The 19,758-nt window shown below is 40.7% G+C and overlaps 1 protein-coding gene across 15 annotated transcripts in view; it reads left to right on the top strand.

The window, feature by feature from the left end:
* The window catches only part of APBB2 (amyloid beta precursor protein binding family B member 2), a 403,357-nt gene that overhangs the window by 188,662 nt on the left and 194,937 nt on the right, over nt 1-19,758 (top strand). For all 15 annotated transcript variants that reach the window (XM_034958488.3, XM_055111303.2, XM_055111299.2 and 12 more), the window contains one exon: nt 13,484-14,299. In XM_034958488.3, the coding sequence (XP_034814379.2) occupies nt 13,484-14,299 (816 nt within the window). The remainder of the gene's footprint in view (nt 1-13,483; nt 14,300-19,758) is intronic.

Below are 19,758 nucleotides of genomic sequence, written 5' to 3'. Positions count from 1 at the left end.
TGGAGGGGATGGCAGAATCACTGGGGGCCCCATCCACCTGCCAGGAATCCAAGAGAACCACCTTTATGCTAAAGACTAACCCTCATTGTTACTGGCATTTTGGTTATTCATTCCTCATTTAATTTTGCTTATTTTGTTCACTGCTGTGTTCTTGGCCTTGGTATACATAGTAGGCTCTTGGTAAATATTTAATGAATTAATGAGGAAATGAATTAAGGAGTCAAAAAACATTTATTGAGTCTTCTTACATGCTACACTTTATAATAAAAGGAACTGGAAATTCTGGAAAATGGAAGGGAAATGAAAAGCATAGCCCCAGTGAAATACCATTTCACATCAACTAGGATGGCTATAATAAAAAAGACAATAACAAGTGTTGGCAAGGATGTGGAGAATTTAGAAGCCTTATACACTGTTGGAGGGAATGGAAAATGGTACAGTGGCTTTGTACTACAGTCTGGGAGTTCTTGAAAATGTTAAATATATATATGTGTAACATGATATGTTTATAAAAATATAAAAATGTGTGTGTGTACATACAAAAAAGTTACTGTACTCAGCAGTTCCACTCCTGAGTACACACCCAAGACAATTGAAAACGTGTTACTGAAACACCAGGGGTTCAGTCTAGGTCCTGCTGCTCACTGCACAGAAAGCCAGATCACTGAGAGGGCAGGTATTGCTAAGGAAGAAGGCTTTAATCGGGTGCTGCAGCTGAGAAGATAGGAGCTCAGTGTGAAATCCATCTCCCTGACCAACTAAAACTAAGGTTTTATATAGTAGGATATAGTAGGGAAGAAATGAAACAAACTGTAACAAAACAGGATCTAGGTAGGAGCAAGGAAGCAATTAGGATGAATGAGGGTTCCCCCATCTCATTGTCTGGATACAATGATCTGGTGAGTTTCAGTTCTTTGATACTTTTTTTTTGAGAGACCTGAAGGTAATTTCCTGAGGAAGGATCTCAGATAAACAAATATAAATTTCTTTTAAGACCAGAAGGGTCAATTTCTATGTTTATCAAAAAAAGCTATCTGTAGGACTATTGGGTCAGTTTTACATATCCATAGAAGAAAAACTTGTTTATGAGTGTTAACTCATAATAGCTAAAAACTGAAAACAACCCAAATGTCCATTAACCAGTGAACAAATAAAATATAGTATAGCCATACAATGAAATATTATCCAGGAATGAAGTACTGATACATGCTACAACATGGATGAACCTTGAAGATACAGTAAATGAGAGAAGCCAGTCACAAAAGATCTCATTATATGATTCTGTTTATATGAAATGTCTATCATCACCAAGTTCACAAAAACAAAGATTAGTGTTTGCAGGGGTTGGAGGGAGGGACGAATGAGTTGTGACTGTTAATGGGTACAGGATTTCATTTTGGGTGATAAAAATGTTCTTGAATTAGATAGTATTAATGGATGCACAACTCTGTGAGTATACTAAATAGCACTGAATTGTGTACTTTAAAATATGGTATATAAATTTATGATATAAAAATTTTTTAACTTTTAGGTTCGGAGGTACATGTGAAGGTTTGTTACATAGGTAAACACATGTCATGGGGCTTTGTTGTTCAGATTATTTCATCACCTAGGTATTAAGCTCAGTACCCAATAGTTATCTTTTCTGCTCCTCTCCCTCCTCCCATCCTCCACACTCCAGTGTTTGTTGTCTCCTTCTTTGTGTTTGTAAGTTCTTATCATTTAGCTCTCACTTATAAGAGAAAATGTGCTACTTGGTTTTCTGTTCCTGCATTAGTTTTCTAAGGATAATAATCTCCAGCTCCATTCATGTTCCTACAAAAGACATTATCTTGTGCTTTTTTATGGCTGCATAGTATTCCATGGTATATATGTACCACATTTTCCTTTTTTTCTTTTTTTTTTTTTGTGGAGATGGAGTCTCACTCTTTCGCCCAGGCTGGAGTGAAGTGGCATGATCTTGGCTCAGTGCCACCTCCGCCCCCCAACCCCTACCCCCCACCATCCCAGCTTCAAGAGATTCTCCGGCCTCAGCCTTCCAACTAGCTGGGATTATAGGCGTCCGCCACCACACCCAGCTAGTTTTTGTATTTTTAGTGGAGACACGGTTTCACCATGTTGGCCAGGCTAGTCTCAAACTCCTGACCTGAGGTGATCCACCCACCTCAGCCTCCCAAAGTGCTAGGATTACAGGCATGAGCCACCATGACTGGCCCACATTTTCTTTATCCAGTCTGTCATTAATGGACATTTAGGTTGATTCCATGTCTTTGCTATTGTGAATAGCGCTGCAGTGAACATTCATGTCCATGTGTGTTTATGATTTATATTCCTCTGAGTATATACCCAGTAACAGGATTACTGGGTCGAATGGTAGTTCTGCTTTTAACTTTTTGAGAAATCGCCACACTGCTTTCCACAACAGTTGAACTAATTCACACTCGCACCGACAGTGTATAAGTGTTCCCTTTTCTCCGCAATCTCACCAGCATCTATTATTTTTTGACTTTTTAGTAATAGCCATTCTGATTTGATTTGCATATTCTTTAATGATCAGCAGTATTGAGCTTTTTTTCATATGCTTCTTGGCCAAATGTATGTCTTCTTTTCAGAAGTGTCTGTTCATGTCCTTTGCTCACTTTTTAATGGGTTTGTTTGTCTCCTGTAAATTTGTTTAATTAAGTTCCTTATAGTGTTGTGGGAGCGAAGGAGGACCGGAGAGATCGTGGTGAAACTGGAGGATTTTTATTGAGTGCAGTCAGACCCAGCGGATTAACATCCAAAAACTGGGCCTGGAACAAAGACAGCACTTGAATTTTAGACACATTTCTAAAAGGGGGTGGGCTAGCCTGAAACAAGTTTACAGTGGCGCGAATCATAGTGGCATGAAAGCAAGGATACAGAGGCAGAACAAAGGGAGTTAATTAAATTGTGACAGGTTCATAACTCAGGATTACAGGTGACTCTTCCTGTGCAGTCCAGATGGCTGTTATGGAGGCTTGCTCTAGTGCCTTGCACAGGCTTATCTCTTAACCTTCACTATGGCGCCTAGATGGCTGCAGCCCAGGCCTGCTCAGGCATGTCTTATAATCTTCACTGTGCTGCTTAGATAAAAACAGAATACTCAAGTTACCAGAAAACAGGAATCTGTAAACTCATAAGTTTTACTCATAGGGGAAAGGAAAGTTTGTTTTCTTCTCCCTATGTTGAAGGAGGGCTGGGAGAGTCTCCAGGGCACATTCCTTTGAGCTCTGGCTTCTTAGATAATATTATTGAGACTTCACCTGGGTCCAGGCTTTGCCTGCTACTGAGTCACCCTAATATAGAAGGCTTGTTTTTCTCTTTTTAATTTTATTTTTCTTTCTTTCTTCAATTTCCTCCCTCAATAGGTGCTGGATATTAGACCTTTGTCAGATGCACAGTTTGAAGATAGTTTCTCCCATTCTGTAGGTTGTCTGTTTACTCTGTTGATAGTTTCTTTTGCTGTGCAGAAGCTCATAAGTTTAATTAGATCCCACTTGTCAATTTGTTTTGATCGCTTTTGGTGTCTTTGTCATGAAATCTTTATCCATTCCTTTGTCCAGGATGGTATTGCTTAGGCTGTCTTCCAGGCTTTTTATAGTTTGGGGTTGTACATTTAAGTGTTTAAATTCATCTTGAGTTGATTTTTGTATATGGTATAAGGAAAGGGTCCAGCTTCAATCTTTTGCATATGGCTAGCCGGTTATTTCAGCACCATTTATTGAATAAAGAGTCTTTTCCCCATTGCTGTTTTTTGTCAGCTTTGTTGAAGATAAGATGGTCATAGATGTATGGCTTTATTTCTGGGCTCTCTATTCTGTCCCATTGGTCTGTGTCTTCCTGTTTTTGTACCAGTACCATGCTGTTTTGAGTACTGAAGCCCTGTAGTATAATTTGAAGTTGGGTAACATGAGGCTTCCAGCTTTGTTCTTTGTGCTTGGGATTGCCTTGGCTAATTGGACTCTTTTTTTGGTTCCATATGAATTTTGAAATAATTTTCTTTAGTTCTGTGAAGAATGTCGATAGTTTGATAGGAATAGTATTGAATCTGTAAATTGCTTTGGGCAGTGTAGCCATTTTAATTATATTAATTCTTCCTACCCATGAGCATGGGATGTTTTTCCATTTGTTTGTGTCTTCTCTGATTTCTTTGAACAGTGTTTTGTAATTCTTATTGTAGAGATCTTTCACTTGCCTGGTTAGCTGTATTCCTAGGTGTTTTATTCTTTTTGTGGCAATTGTGAATGAAATTGCGTTTCTGATTTGGCTCCCTGCTTGGCTGTTGTTGGTGGATAGGAATGCTAGTGATTTTTGTACCCTGATTTTGTATCCTGAAACTTTGCTTAAGTTGTTTATCAGCTGAAAGAGCTTTTGGGCTGAGTCTGTGGGATTTTCTAGATAATAGTATATAAATTATATCTCAATGAAGCTGTTATTTTAAAAAAATGAATGGAATAGTCACTTTCCTCAAGGCGTTTGCAAGTTAGAAGACATAGACATAGGATCTAATCATAGAAGTCTGCAACTTCTTATCTACTGAGGAAGCATGCAAGAACTGCTAACGCATGCCCCCATATTTAACAATATGCCTGATGCTTTTCAGATCAAGAAATGAGCTTTGAGCTGATAGGATTGCAACTGATGAACAGTCATGTTTGACAGGGAAGTACCCCATTCTGCTCTAAGTTACAAAACATATGCTTTTGACTCTAAATATTCCTTGTTCTTTCAGGAGTCATGGTAGAGTTGAGTAAGAATTTATTTGAGCTGAGACTGAGGAGCAAGATAAATTGGTCTATACATTATATTAAAGGATTTTATTTTAACTCTTGCTCAGATGCTACATGGGGTAACAGCTGAGATAACTAACTGATCATTGATTGCCCTTTCTCTGATATCAAGGATATCCTTTCCTTTTTTTCAAGGAAAGGAAAGATGAATTTCCTGTTGACTTAACTATTAATAACAGTGGTTTCCTTTCAGTGTTTAATAAGAAACTCTCAGAAATTCTGCCTAGACATTTTATGTCAACATTTTTTGAGATGTTAATGAAACACTTGCCTTTCCCGTTTTACTTGAGGATTTGTTCTCCAAACATTTATGAATGCCTACTCTGTGCTAGGCCTCTGTGCTGGTTGGTGGAGGTCACAGTCTAGTGGGAAACTCAAACAGGTTAATAGTAAAAGTAAAACAGCATGAGTGATGCTGTAATAGAAATGCATTTATGAAGGTGTGAGAATTGTGAGAAGTAGACTCCAGAGGGACAAGAGAAGGCTTCATAAAGTGGTGACATCTTTTCTGAATCTTCAAAGAGGAGTAGGAATTTGCTGCAGGGAGGGAAGGGTACTGAGAGTGTGTGGAGGGACAAGGAAGATGATGTATGCGATCAGAGCATTCCATGTGCCTCTGAAATAATTAACTCCATATACATCATTTTATTCTTCCCAGATCTCACACTTCCTCTTCCAGTGGTTCTCCAAATTGGCCACAGATTAGAATCACCGCAGGAACATTTTAATGCCCTGACTGGGCCCAATCCCAGAGGAACTGAATCAGAATCTTAGAAGTATTTTTGTGGGTGGGGCCTAGGCATCTATACTGTTTTAAAAGCCCCCCAGGTGGTTTTTACATGTGGCCAGGGTTGAGAACAGTTCCTCATTCCCTTCACATCTGTTCCTCTGTGTCTGGAATTTATTCCTTCTGGTGGGTTCTTGGTCTTGCTGACTTCAAGAATGAAGCCACGGACCCTTGCCGTGAGTCTCACAGCTCTTAAAGATGATGTGTCTGGAGTTTGTTCCTTTAGATGTTCAGATGTGTCCAGAGTTTCTTTCTTCCAGTGGGTTCATGGTCTTGCTGACTTCAGGAGTGAAGCCACACACCTTTGCAGTGAGTGTTAAGGTGGCGCGTCCAGAATTGTTTGTTCCTGCCAGTGGGTTCGTGGTTTTGCTGACTTCAGGAATGAAGCCACAGACCCTAACAGTGAGTGTTATAGCTCATAAAGGTGGTGTGGACCCAAAGAATGAGCAGCAGGAAGATTTATTGTGAAGAGTGAAAGAACAAAGCTTCCACAGTGTGGAAGGGGACCCAAGTGAGTTGCCACTGCTAGCTCAGGTGGCCAGCTTTTATTCCCTTATTTGGCCCCACCCACATCCTGCTGATTGGTCCATTTTACAGAGCACTGAATGGACCATTTTACAGAGTGCTGATTGGTGAGTTTACAAACCTTTAGCTAGACACAGAGGGCTGATTGGTGCGTTTTTACAGAGTGCTGATTGGTGCGTTTACAATCCTTTAGCAAGACATAGAGTGCTGATTGGTGCATTTTTACAGAGTGCTGATTGGTGCATTTTTACAGAGTGCTGATTGGTGCATTTACAATCCTTTAGCTAGACACAGAGCGCTGATTGGTGCATTTTTACAGAGTGCTGATTGGTGCATTTACAATCCTCTAGCTAGACAGAAAAGTTCTCCAAGTCCCCACTCGACCCAGGAAGTCCAGCTGGCTTCACCTCTCAATCCCCCCTCTAAACAGGACACCCCACCTGCTGTTGGGAATTGGGTGATGACTGCTCTAGCCACTTCCTGCTGGATAGGGGCGAAGAACGGGCCCTGCAGTTGTAGTGTCCTCCAGAGGGGAACTCTTTAGGCCAGTGAAAGGGCCAGCGGGTCGGTTCAGGGGTCCTCGGTAGAAGTTGTTAGTTGAGCTCGTTTGGGGTTCCATTTGTAAGACCATCTGTAGCTTGATGGCCTCGATCCCAGAGGAAACAAATTTGACAAGGAGATTAAAAATACAGGGCCCGAAGGCAAGTAATAGCAAGATGGCTGTCATGGGACTTAGAAAGGGGAGAAGCCATGTTGCTTAACTCCAGAGGTTGGTATAGGAGTTTGAAAGGCGTTGTCTGATTTCAGAAGTCTTTTCCTGTAAACGCTGGGCGGCATCTCTTACTATCCCTGACCTGTTAGTGTAAAAACAACACTCTTCCCCTAAGAAGGTGCAGCAGTCCTCCTTTCTCAGCAGTGAGGAGGTCTATGCCTCAGAGGTTTTGGAGTGTCACTGCTGCCAAAGAGTCTATTTGGGATTGTAGAGTAAAGATAGTTTTCGTTATTTCTTGCAAACTGTCTGAGAAATCCTTTGAGAGTGTGTGGTAGTAGGATAATACATGTTACACTGTTAACTTTTAGCAAACTTTACTTTTGTTGAAAACCTTGTAAGTTTGGGATTACCTTATAACCTAATAAATTTGGGATTACCTTATAAGTTAATATGGACTGAACGCCCTGGGTTCTTTGCTATTAATACGATCTCGTTCAGTCCATATTAACTTAGAATTGGTATAGATGGTTCCTTCCTGATTCTGTAAGTACTTTAAGGTTTGGCTGAGTGCAAACAGCTGGCACGTTTGAGCAGACCAATTATTAGGTAATTTTCCTAACTGCTTCTACAGGAGTTCCCTTATCACTTACTGAATACCCATTGTGTCTTTTTTCCTTAATCACCTGGGAGGAACCATCTATTGTCCTGTCCTGAAGGAGTTCCTCCTAGATCTAGTTGGACCTTTGTATGGTAATTAGTTAAGATTTAGATCCCCTGTTAGGAAACCTGCAGGGTTAAGGATTTTTGATATGAAGGCTACGGGGTGTCAGTGGCCTCAGTGCTTTCGGGTTACGCCCTTGTTTACACTGGCAACAAGGTGGTATTGGAGTGTTACAGGGTTACAGAGAAGACCTTCAATTATCAATTATAGGTTTTAAATTTACCCTGGCTTTTAAAGGAATAGGGTACACTGTTTTTTCTTTACTGCTTCTGTCTCTTTCTGACTCCTTTGTCTCTTCCTCTCTTTCCTTCTCTCTTTGACTTTCTGTCTCTCTGTCTCTTCCTCTCTCTGTCTCTCTCTGTCTTTCCCTCCTCTCTCTTCGACTCCTTGTCTGTCTCTTCCTCTCTCTGTCTCCTTCTCTTTGTCTCTCTGTCTCTTCCTCTCTCTCTGACTTTCTGTCTCCTTGTCTCTTTCCTTTCTGCTGCCTCTGCCAGCTGCTTATGCTGCTGTTCTCCCCTCTCCTTCCCCTTTTTGATGGCTTCGGCAGTGGAAGACTGCCACCTCCTTGGGTTTTTGCACTGCATGCAATACCTCTACCTTCCTGGGACCTCTGACCTCTGGCCTTTTCCTTTTCTCCCACTTCTTTACCGTTTCTACTGTGCAGTCCCCTCATTTCCTGCTTTCTCCAGGCCAGATCCCAGGGTGCACCCTCATCTGTTCATCTCAACACGCCCGATGCCTTCATCACCTTCCCCTCTGTGACTATTTCTGAACGTTGTCTCCCTTTTTAGGTTTCCTTCTACACCATTCCCCTAGACTGTTTCCTCTCTGGGAAAACTTTCTCTTCATAGAGAAAATTAAGGCTGCCAGTTTCGCTTTTGCTCGGTTTTGTGTCACTGTAGTGACACACGTGTCTGTCCTTGTCCTTACCGCCTCTCTTCCCTCCTAGCGTGAAGGTACCCTTATCTTGGGCAGTGCTGTTTCCAGTCCGGTCTTGTCCCTTCTCTTCTCTCATCACGTGGATTCTACCTTACTGTTCTGTTACTCTTTTGTGTTTCCACTTTTCCTCTCTTTATTGGCTTCTGCTTTTACAGCCTTTAAACAATAAACCATAACTAAGAATCTCATCTTTAAAAAGTATAAAGTCCCTCCCGTAAACCTGGGTCATCCTCCAGCTACTGTCCTGTCTCCCCCAACTTGAATAAAGTTCACTCTCTGCCCACCTCTGCCATTCACCTGAAGTTGATATGATGGAAGTCACCAGTGTCTTTCTAATTACTCAATTCACCAGACTCTTCAATCCTCACTTCTGAATCCAAGTGGCTAGTGGGAACCTTATCTTTCTGCCCTGTTCAAGGGGTGATTGACCAGAGCTGGAACTGCAGTAGTGGGAGAGTAAGACTTTCACCCCCATACCTAAGTCTCTTGTAACTACCTTGTCCTCTCCCACTTTCTTGACTGGACTGTTGCAAAGAACCTCCCAACTGGTCCTGCTTCCCTTTGGTAAATGGCAGAGTCCACTCTAAGGCCAGAGAATGAGCCTAAAAATGGGGCCAGCTTACCTCTTTGTTGGTTCAGAAGACACTGTCTGTGTACCTCTTTCCACTGTTTCTCTGATCACCACTGATGTTTTAATTGCCTGGTTTACATTACTTCTTTAATGTCTTTTCATCATAGTCATCGCCTTCTCGGAGAATATACTAGAGGAAAAAGGCTCAACAGATACACAGATAAAACACACACACACCCAGAATGTACACATCAACCTTCCATTCATTCCTCCTGCTGTTGCCTCAGGGTCAAGTCCAAAGTGTTAGAGCATGCTTCAGAAGAACCCCTGCCTTTGCTCTTCTCCATCATACCGCCTCTCCTTTCATGTCTTGATTTGTTCAGGCTCCCTTGATGATAATCCTCCCTTCCCTGAAGATCCTCTCCAACCCTAGGTGAGTAGCCCACTTATTCCTCTGCATCTGCCCACCCGTCACCCTCTGTGATTTCTGTGACTTTATTGTGTGTTTTTCTTCTGCAAGTCGGAAAGCACATAGCAGGTAGGAACTTTATGTTCCTTGGTTTTCCAATTCCTAGCACAGTACCCAGCAAGAAGAAAGTGCTCAGTCAGTGGTGGCTTGAGGTATGGTGGGCAGAAATAAAAGTGTGCAAGGAAGGAGGGAGCTATAAGATTATAATAATCCCTAACATATATTGAGCTCTTACAGTATGCCAGCCATTATGTCAAAGGTTTGACAGTCATGTTTTAGTCCCCAGCAAAACTCAATGAGGTGTAGATACTATTATAATTTCATTTTACAGCAAAGAAATGGGAGTTTAAGTAACTTGTTGGTTGTGTTAAAGAGTTTGGTCTTATTTCTTAGGCCTTTTGATTCCAAAGAAAACAGTTAAATATTAGAAGGTTTAAAGAAACATTGTAAGATTTTCTTTTATTTAAAGACAAACACAAACCTCTATCCTCTTAAACCCGAGGAATGTATATTTTTTTCATAATTAAATCCTCATAGACCCAACTTCTTTGTTGCTTCTTAGTCTCTTTCCTCTCTGTGTGTCTCTGCAACAAGACCATTTCAATCACTCAGACCAATTAGAGTGGGGGGTAATCTGGGGGCCCTGGTAGGCAGCCCCGCGCTATATTACTTGCGTACAAAGTAGTGAGTGGAGCTCACATTTATTGTTATAAACTCGTACAAAGTGGTGAGTGGAGCTCACATTTATTGTTATAAACTCCCTGTAGGCAAGTTTACTTGTCATGTAAACCAGGTACTATTATTATCCCCATTTTTAACCAGGAAGTAGGTCGGATAGGTCTTGAGCCTTTCTCTCTTTGACCCTGAGATCTGTGCTTTTAACCCTTACAGCATTTCCTCTCCCTTGGGGCTGCTTTCTTGTAGCCTTGATCTTTCTAGGATTTTGCTAACCTCTAGCTACTTCATGATCCTTTTGAGCCCAAGGACTTCCTAGCTGATATGTAACTCCTAGAGGAACTCTATAGTTCTTGGGATTAGCTTGGCTGCCTTAGCTCTAGAATTGAACTTTTTCTTTTGCCTCCACATGATACCATTATTTAATGTCTAAGATATTACTCAAACTGTGTTCAGGCTTTGATATATAAAAACAACATATACAGGCTGGGCCTGGTGGTTCATGCCTGTAATCCCAGTACTTTGGGAGGCTGAGGTAGGAGGATTACTTGAACCCAGGAATTTGAGACCAACCTGGGCAACAAAGTGAGACCCCTGCCTCTACAAAAAGTCAAAAAATTAGCCAGGTGTGGTGTATACGCCTGTGGTCTCAGCTACTTAGGAGGCTGAGGTAGGAAGATCGCTTGAGCCCAGGAGGTTGAGGCTGCAGTGAGGCATGTTCCTGCCACTTGTACTCCAGCCTGGGTGACAGAGCAAGACCCTGTCTCAAAAGTAATGATAAATAAATAACCAACCCTGTCTCAAAAGTAATAAGTACATAAATAAACCAATAAATATGGCATATACAGAGCTGCATTTTTTCATCCAGTTTGTATTGGATGGTCCTTTTCTATTCAGCCTCTTCCCCCTCCTGCCTACCCTCCATTATTTCTAGCAAGCAGAAGAGTTACATGGCCCCCAAGAGGGTAATGGGATCCCAAAGACTGTGAAAATGTGGCTAGAAGTCTTTTTTTTTCTTTTTTGTTTTTTGAGACAGTTTTGCTCTTGTTGCCCAGGCTGGAGTGCAATGGCGCGATCTCGTCTCACTGCAACCTCTACCTCCCGAGTTCCAGTGGTTCTCCTGCCTCAGCCTCCTGAGTACCGGCATGCGCCACCATGCCTGGCTAATTTTGTATTTTTAGTAGAGACAGGGTTTCTCCATGTTGGTCAGGCTGGTCTCAAACTCCCGACCTCAGGTGATCTGCCCGCCTCAGCCTCCCAAAGTGCTGGGATTACAGGCGTGAGCCACCGCACCCGGCTGTGGCTAGAAGTCTTAATCTGTCATATTGAGGATATAAAAGTTATTTATATATTAAAAGTCACCTAGAAATTCTGATGGTATTCTTTCTGAAAATATGTATGATTATAAACAAAGTAAATAAAAATATCTCCCTAATAACATTGCTAGAATGTATAATAGTACCTAGCATCATAAAGCAGCCTAATATAAATGTTTTGCCATGCCTTTTAGGAACAGCAGATTTGCACTTTCTCATAATCTCACTCTAAATACCCAAGAGTCTAAAAATAACTTTCTCTCATGTATCTATGCTCTGGATATGTGTCTCAGGGAAAACTTCATGTAGGTTTCAGGTAGGCCCTTCTCATATGAAATGCCACTCTTGAGTGAAATTAAATTATAAATTGAAACATGTTTCCCATAAAATGGTATAATAGTTGTAGCCAAATGGTAATAAAAAAAATTTTTTTTAATTTAATTGTCAAGAGTATTGTTTAAAAGGCAAAAACCTTCCATTGGACTGGGTGGAGGAAAAGGAAATTTTGAAAAAGGAAAAACCACACTACATTCTCTGTTTCTATAAAATGAGACCTAAGAGCTAAGGTGAGGTGCTAGGTGAGAAGGAATCCCGATAAATAATAACTTTAAAGAATGGGGCCCAAGATCCTAACCCTTGGGGTTACAGCCCTTGACTCTCTTATGGGCCACATCGTCTTTCTGTTATAAAAATGGCCATGGCCTAGAGTGGAGGATTGATGTTGCCTTGCTTCCTGGAAGCATAGGGACTCTAGAATGAGTAACTTTTTTCTAAAATTGCCCAACCTAAGTATTTGGTGATGGAGAGATACTCTGAGCTCCCAAACAAGGAAATTCTTGCCCTTCTCTCCTGCAAAGATCCCTGTTTTGCCTGGGGGAGGAAGAGGGAATTGTCAGATTATAATTTCAGAAATTTCAGGAGCTGTGCTTTGGTTCATCTGCTGCTGAGGTAGAGATCACCAAAGTCTCTGTGGAGGGCAAAAGGATCAGATAAGAAAGAAGTCACTCCTCATAGACTGAGAAATCTGAAACCTTAGGAATTCTTGCTGATGAATTTTATTCCCTTCTAGTCTAAGAAACCTTTCTTTCTTCCCAGCGAGAGACATATAGAATAAATCACTAACGGCGCAAACAATATTTGAGATAAGTGCAGTTGCCAGATAGTTTCCTAGGAGTTCTGCAGAGGCGCGTGATGACTGCAAACAGCTGAGTCTGTATTTTAATTCAGTGGAATATATTCAGACTCCTCTGGGAGCTCTAACATGTTTTCTGTAGCCAAGGGCTCAATGCTACAGTAATAGTTTTGTGTGCGTGTGTACGTGTTCTTCAGAAATTAAGCCATTTCTTCAAAATTTCAGTTTAGTACAAACAGTAAGCCCAGGTCAAAAATGTTCACCAAGACATTAGCAAACTCTAATGGAGGGTTAGTTTTCCAGGCATTCAGAACACAGTTTCTAAACGTGGTTGAGAAAAATTACCTTGGATGTATGGAGCATCATTGAACAATGACCTTTCAGGTTAATTAAGAAAGCTGAAGCCCCAGAGGAATCTTGAGCAATTTTTTGTTGTTGCCTGAAGGAACCAAAGAATAAAAATGTAGTGGGAATATTTGGAAAGGGGATGATTTTTCAAGCTTGTAAAAAATGAAGACCAGCCACCAGAAGAAAGTGCTTTTATGTGAATTCAAAGAGAAATGCTTTTTTAAGTAAAATTTAGGTCCTCAGACTTCTTAGCTTTTCTATAAATTGGCTTTTGGTTATCCACGTTAAGCCCTTTATTTGCTCCTGTTTAATATAGGAACAAATGGTGAAATAAAGAGGAAAATGGGTCCATTCTATGAGAATGTATGTGCAGTGGAAGCATTTCTTCTTTTAGTTTTCTATATAAAAATATTTACTCACACTGTATACTAAGTAGTTTAATCATGGCAGGTGTCTAATAACTTTTTTTTTTTCCAGCTGACTCAGGTGTTGACACCTTGGCAGTGTTTATGGCCAGCAGCGGAACTACAGACGTCACAAATCGGAACAGCCCAGCCACACCACCAAACACCCTTAACCTCCGATCCTCCCACAATGAACTGTTGAATGCTGAAATAAAACACACAGAAACCAAGAACAGCACACCTCCCAAATGCAGGAAAAAATATGCACTAACTAACATCCAGGCGGCCATGGGCCTCTCGGATCCAGCTGCACAGCCCCTGCTGGGAAATGGCTCTGCCAACATCAAGCTGGTGAAAAATGGGGAGAACCAGCTCCGTAAGGCTGCAGAGCAAGGGCAGCAGGACCCCAACAAAAACCTGAGCCCCACTGCAGTCATCAACATAACTTCTGAGAAGTTAGAGGGTAAAGAGCCCCACCCACAGGATTCCTCGAGCTGTGAGATTTTACCCTCCCAGCCCAGGAGAACTAAGAGCTTCCTAAATTACTATGCAGATCTGGAAACCTCAGCCAGAGAACTAGAGCAGAACCGAGGCAATCACCATGGGACTGCGGAAGAGAAATCCCAGCCAGTCCAGGGCCAGGCCTCCACCATCATTGGGAATGGCGATTTGCTGCTGCAGAAACCAAACAGACCCCAGTCCAGCCCTGAAGACGGCCAAGTAGCCACAGTGTCATCCAGCCCAGAGACCAAGAAGGATCATCCGAAAACAGGGGCCAAAACTGACTGTGCACTGCACCGGATCCAGAACCTGGCACCGAGCGATGAGGAGTCCAGCTGGACAACGTTGTCCCAAGACAGTGCCTCACCCAGCTCCCCGGATGAAACAGGTACCCCTGGGGAAGGCGTAGCCTCAGCTGGCACTTTTTTTTGATCTTTTCAACTATTGGTGGAGTAAATCTCTAGACTGATAAAAAATGTCCATTATGCAGAGAGGAACGTGAGCCTCTTGCGGTAAAATTGGGCAATTTATTTGCAAAATATTACTGCATTCCTCAACCATATTTTAGGTTAGTTTCATTTTGGATCGTGCATAAAGTTGTTTGTTCTGGGAAGCATTTTTGTAAAATAAACAGATCCTTGGTGTTAAGTACAGTAAAATATCATATATTTAGAAATTACACTTCCAGTGCATAGGTAGACCATTTCTATATGCTATCTAGAAATACTGGGTTTTGGTAAGCAAAATAATAAAAGAAACAAAGTTGTTGGGGGAAGGATATAACCCAATTAAGAGAACTATTTTAAAGTCCTCGAAAGAACTTATTTATGGTGAAGCTCATAAAAAGTTAAAACATTAGCCATCTGTTCATTAAAGGCATTTCTCTTTTTGACATTTACTGAGGAGTGTTTTATTAGCCTTAAGTAATATTTAAAAGTGGGAAAATCGTATTTCTTGAAAAATATATTCAGAAGTTTAGACTTTTAACTAGTCTAATTGAGACCAGTCTTTCTGGACTTTTGTCTATATTTGTAATATTTTGGATTTGTTGGAGGTGTTAAAATGGTGACAGAAATGAACGGGATCCTAAAAGTCAGCTACTTTAAATATCATTTTCTTATGGCTCCCACTATACTGATTGTAAGATTGAAAAATGTGGAGAACCTTATTGTATCTGAATTCAGCGTAAACAAGCACTCAGAAAGGCTAATTTTTTAAAAGTAGTCCAGCAGTTCCCCTAGTGGGTCCCAGGGCTGTGTTAATATAGATATAACAAAGAAAATAGATAGAACCACCAGGGAAGGAAATCACATTTTTACAATCAATAAGGTAGATAAATTACAAGGACTAAAGATAAGGAAAAGAGGAGTTAAGACATTAACTTGTTTAAGAAGAAAAAAGTAGCGTTTTTGAAGTGCCCTTTAAAAATCCCAGTACTTTCAATGATGCATACTACTGTGGAATGTGGCAGTAGGGAGGTTGAGATGAGGCCATTTCATCTCATAACTGTCTGGCCCTGCACATTATTGGAATCATAATTATGTTCAGTAATGTCCCTGAGTTCACAGCTCTCTATCCTTTTTACCCATTTAGAGAATTCATATCCTGAAGCTGATAGACATTGTCATCTTCTGGAGTTTGAATTTATTAATACATGAAAGACTCCTTGCACATCTTTGAGCCAAGCTCTACCTCCTGTGTTTGGCGTTTACTGACACCTTGCTGTCTCCCTCTGGTCATGGCACCCTTTCTGCTGCTCTTCCCTGTTATAGCCGGTTCTGTTGTAGTTAAGTTTTAAACTAACCTAAAGTTTTGTTCAGGCACAGGGGCTCATGCCTGTAATCCCAGCACTTTGGGAGGCTGAGGCAAGAGGATCACTTGAGCCCACAAGTTCAAGACCAGTAAGACCCCATCTCTCCTCCTCCAAAAAAATTAGTTGGGCATGGTGGACGGTGGCATGTGCCTGTAGTTCCAGCTACTCAGGAGGCTGAGGCAGGAGGATCACTTGACACCAGGAGTTCGAGGCTGCAGTTAACCATGATTATGCCATTGCACTGTAGCCTGGGTGATAGAGCGAGACTCTGTTTCAAAAAACATAAATGTATTTTTAAATGAATAAGTAAGCTGCCTCTTCCCTTCACCCCAGCCCCCTTTCCCAGTGGTGACCATTACCTTATGTTTTTATTTCCTCTCAGAAAATGTGTGAGTCATAGATCCGCATATTAATAATAAATTTTAAGACTGGCATGGTGGCTCACGCCTGTGATCCCAGCACTTTGGAAGGCCAAGGTGGAGAGATGGCCTGAGCTCAGGAATTTGAGACCAGCCTGGGCAACATGGTGAAACCCCTTCTCTACTAAAACATTAAAAATTAGCCAGGCATGGTGGCGGGTGGCTGTAGTCCCAGCTACCTGGGAGGCTGAGGCACAAGAATTGCTTGAACCTATGAGGCGGAAGTTGCAGTGAGCCAAGATCCCGCCACTGCACTCTAGCCTGGGTGACAGGCGAGACTCCATCTCAAAAAATAAAAATTAGGCCAGGCGCAGTGAATCACCAGGTCAGGAGTTCAAGGCCAGCCTGACCAATATCGTGAAACCCTGTCTCTACTAAAAGTACAAAAATTAGCTTGGTGTGGTGGTGCGTGCCTGTAGTCCCAGCTACTCGGGAGGCTGAGGCAGAAGAATTGCTTGAACCTGGGAGACAGAGGTTGCAGTGAACCGAGATTGCGCCACTGCACTCCAGCCTGGGCAACAGAGCGAGACTCCATCTCAAAAAAAATTTAAAAATAAAATAAAATTAAATTAAAATTAAAAAAATAACAATAATAATCAATTTTAAAATTTACCCAAATGTTGTGATGATGTTTTTAGAATCCCTATGTTTTAGAGATATATACTAATATAAAATACTAATCTATGTCATAGTATAACATATATAATACAGTATAACACATACTGATGGAAACAATATTGTGTATGGTGTTTTCTCCAAAATAATTGGGATTAGAAGGATAAAAAAAGAAACAAAATTGCCCATAAGCTGCTGATTGTTAAAGCTGCATTATGGGTACGTGTGGGTTCATTATTCTATTCTCTAATTTTGTATGTTTAAAATTTGCCACAATAAGTAGTTAAAACCAGGAAAAAGTTACTCCAATTAGATTGTTTTATGAATGCTTTGCTTTTTTTCACGTAAGAACGTATTTTGTAGATCAGTCCATTTTTCTACGTCAGTCTTTTTAAGTATTATGTATACTATTCCACTATATACAAGTTCCACGATTTATTTAGCAAGTTCCCTGCTGATGAGTATTTAGGTATTTCTGTCCATAGCCCCTTGGCTTATTGAGTGCTGGTGTCAGTAGGGGCCTGTGGAGAGGGCAAAGTTTGTGCACTCCAGTCTACCTACTGGGACTCTTGAAATGTACACGTTAACTCCCTCTTTCCAGGAAGACTTTCAGGGGCCCCTCTGCTGTGACACTTACCACTCATTTGCTCAGTGTCCTGACATTACTTGCTGTTGGGTTTCCACAGAACATCTTACAGTGCTTGGCCTGTGATGAGAACTGGATTAGAGGTTTTTTTACATGTTAAGAAGATATGCTTAGTTTTCTCTCTGAAAGTTGGTTTTGACAGGATGATGGTGGCCCTTGATAAGTTGCTGAGGATAGGTATTTCAAATCAAATATGCTCGAAAGAATGTATTAGCTGTGACTGAAAAGCAATGAGATTGTGTTTTTAAAAAATATACTAGAAGCCAAACCTATGCCAGCCTTCAAAATGTTCACTTGGGATCTCTGCACCTGCTTCAGCATGTTGCAGTGTCTCAATATTAATAGTCATCATTTTGGGAGTCCTCTTTTGGAATTGCCTCAGCGTCTGCTGTGGATCCCCATGAAATGAAATCACTTTGCTTTAATCACGCTTCAGGTTTCAGGTAATACGTAGATTGGTGAATGAAATAAAATAAGCAGTTTTTTAGCATTGTATTTCTTTTGATTTCATCCTTCCTGTGAAACATACTGTTAGTGTTTAAAATAATCATGATCAGTCTAAATTAAACATTGTATGTTTCACTTGTAATGATAAAGTTAGTGTTTATTATGTATGTTTTATATATATATATACATGTGTATGTGTATATATATAAAATAAACACAAATACTAACAGTTGAAAGAAAAGAGAAAACGAGAGCAAATATTTTGTGACATCTTAGTATGCCATGCCATAGTACATGTATAAAAAGTGTATAGTTGTCTGTTGACTTGCTGTGTGTTAAATACATAGTCATCACAGTGGTGTGTGTTTTATGACTAAATCATGATGCAATTATCTTTGGATCGTAGACTGCACTTTGGGGAGCCTAGAAAAATAGACTCATTTCTACCTCAGGGGCATCCTTTCCAAGTTAGAATGCTATTTATACAATAAAATGCAATGGCTAACCCAGAGACTGACTACTTTCTATTTTCCTTTACTACTGAATCGCCCCCTCCAGCTGTTTAGTAACTTCTTTTTGTACAATCAATCATGTATACAATATGTGGCTGCCCTTTTCCTCCTCTGTAGTCTGTCCTTTAAGAAAACAAGAGGCTATTTGGAAAAGGAAAAGCATCTGTGAAATGACTATTTTCATAGGAGTTTAGAAAAGTTAAAGAGTGCCTTGGCCCTGATTCTAAAAGAAAGGTTGTATCTTGCTACTGCAAAGTGAGAACTTTGAATCTAGTTAGGGTTTTTTTCAAAGATACAGTTCCCTCAGTGGCCCCAGGTAAGCATGATGGCTCAGATAAATAAATACCTGTTGGTCACACTGTATATAGTCTCTCTGTTAATCACTTAGTGTTTCATGTTTGCTTTATGAAAACGTTGAAAAGATGCATCATTTTAAACCTTCCTGGGTACAGGTTTCAGTGGTACCCACATGTAATTTTATGTTTAGTTTGGGATTTAATAAAATTGAAGACACAGAGTATGAAACTAGATGGATCTTGTGTAGTAACTGTTTCAAAATCAGATTCATTGCTAAAGTGTACAAAAGCAGAATTATACACAGAGAAAACCAAGTCCCAAGTCTAGATGGTGTGGCAATGGGCCTCATGATCCATTAACTTATCATTAAGAGCATAGGCTCTAGAGTGAGCTTCCTGAGTTCAAATCCCAGCTCTGCTACATCTAGGCAGTTCTCATAGCCTCTCATCTATAAAATGGGGATAAGAGTGTTTTGGAATAGACCTGCTGTGAAGATTAAGCGAGAGCATCTTCAAAGAGCTTTTAGGAGCAGTATCTGGCATATAGCAAGAGCTCAATGAATATTCATGATTATTATATTAGAGATCATCAGTATCAGTACAGTGGTGTGTTATAAAAGTTTGCTTTTCTCTTAATTATGAATTACCTATATTTTGGACTCTGAGTTAAGACTTTCTGGACCTTAAGAGCAAGGGTTGGTTCATCTTCATCTTTGTATTTTCAGTGCCTGGAATATGGCAAGTGAGCTTAATAAATAAATAATGACACACTGAATGAAAATGGGAGCCATCTGTATATCCCAAAATGAACTTTATGTGTTGAATAAGACACTTGATGTTATATCTTAATCAATGCCTGGTTTTGGCATTGGCTACATATTTTATAACTTCATTGATCCTGTTGCCTCACAGTAGGTGAAGCTGAATAACCCGAGTTACTGGGGAAGGCACACTGAGATTCTGTGGGTTTACAATGTGCCAAACCCTGTTGGTGGTACTTTCTCACTCTCAGGTGGCCATGCTGAGACTTGAACCTAGGTTTTCCGACACAGCTCCAGTGTTTTACCACAGAGGCTAAATATATCAGATTTCATCTGGT

The sequence above is a fragment of the Pan paniscus genome, chromosome 3, assembly GCF_029289425.2.
Source record: "Pan paniscus chromosome 3, NHGRI_mPanPan1-v2.0_pri, whole genome shotgun sequence".
Classification (NCBI taxonomy): domain Eukaryota; kingdom Metazoa; phylum Chordata; class Mammalia; order Primates; family Hominidae; genus Pan; species Pan paniscus.
Note: the sequence above shows the minus strand (reverse complement) of the source record. Positions and strands in the feature narration are given on the sequence as shown.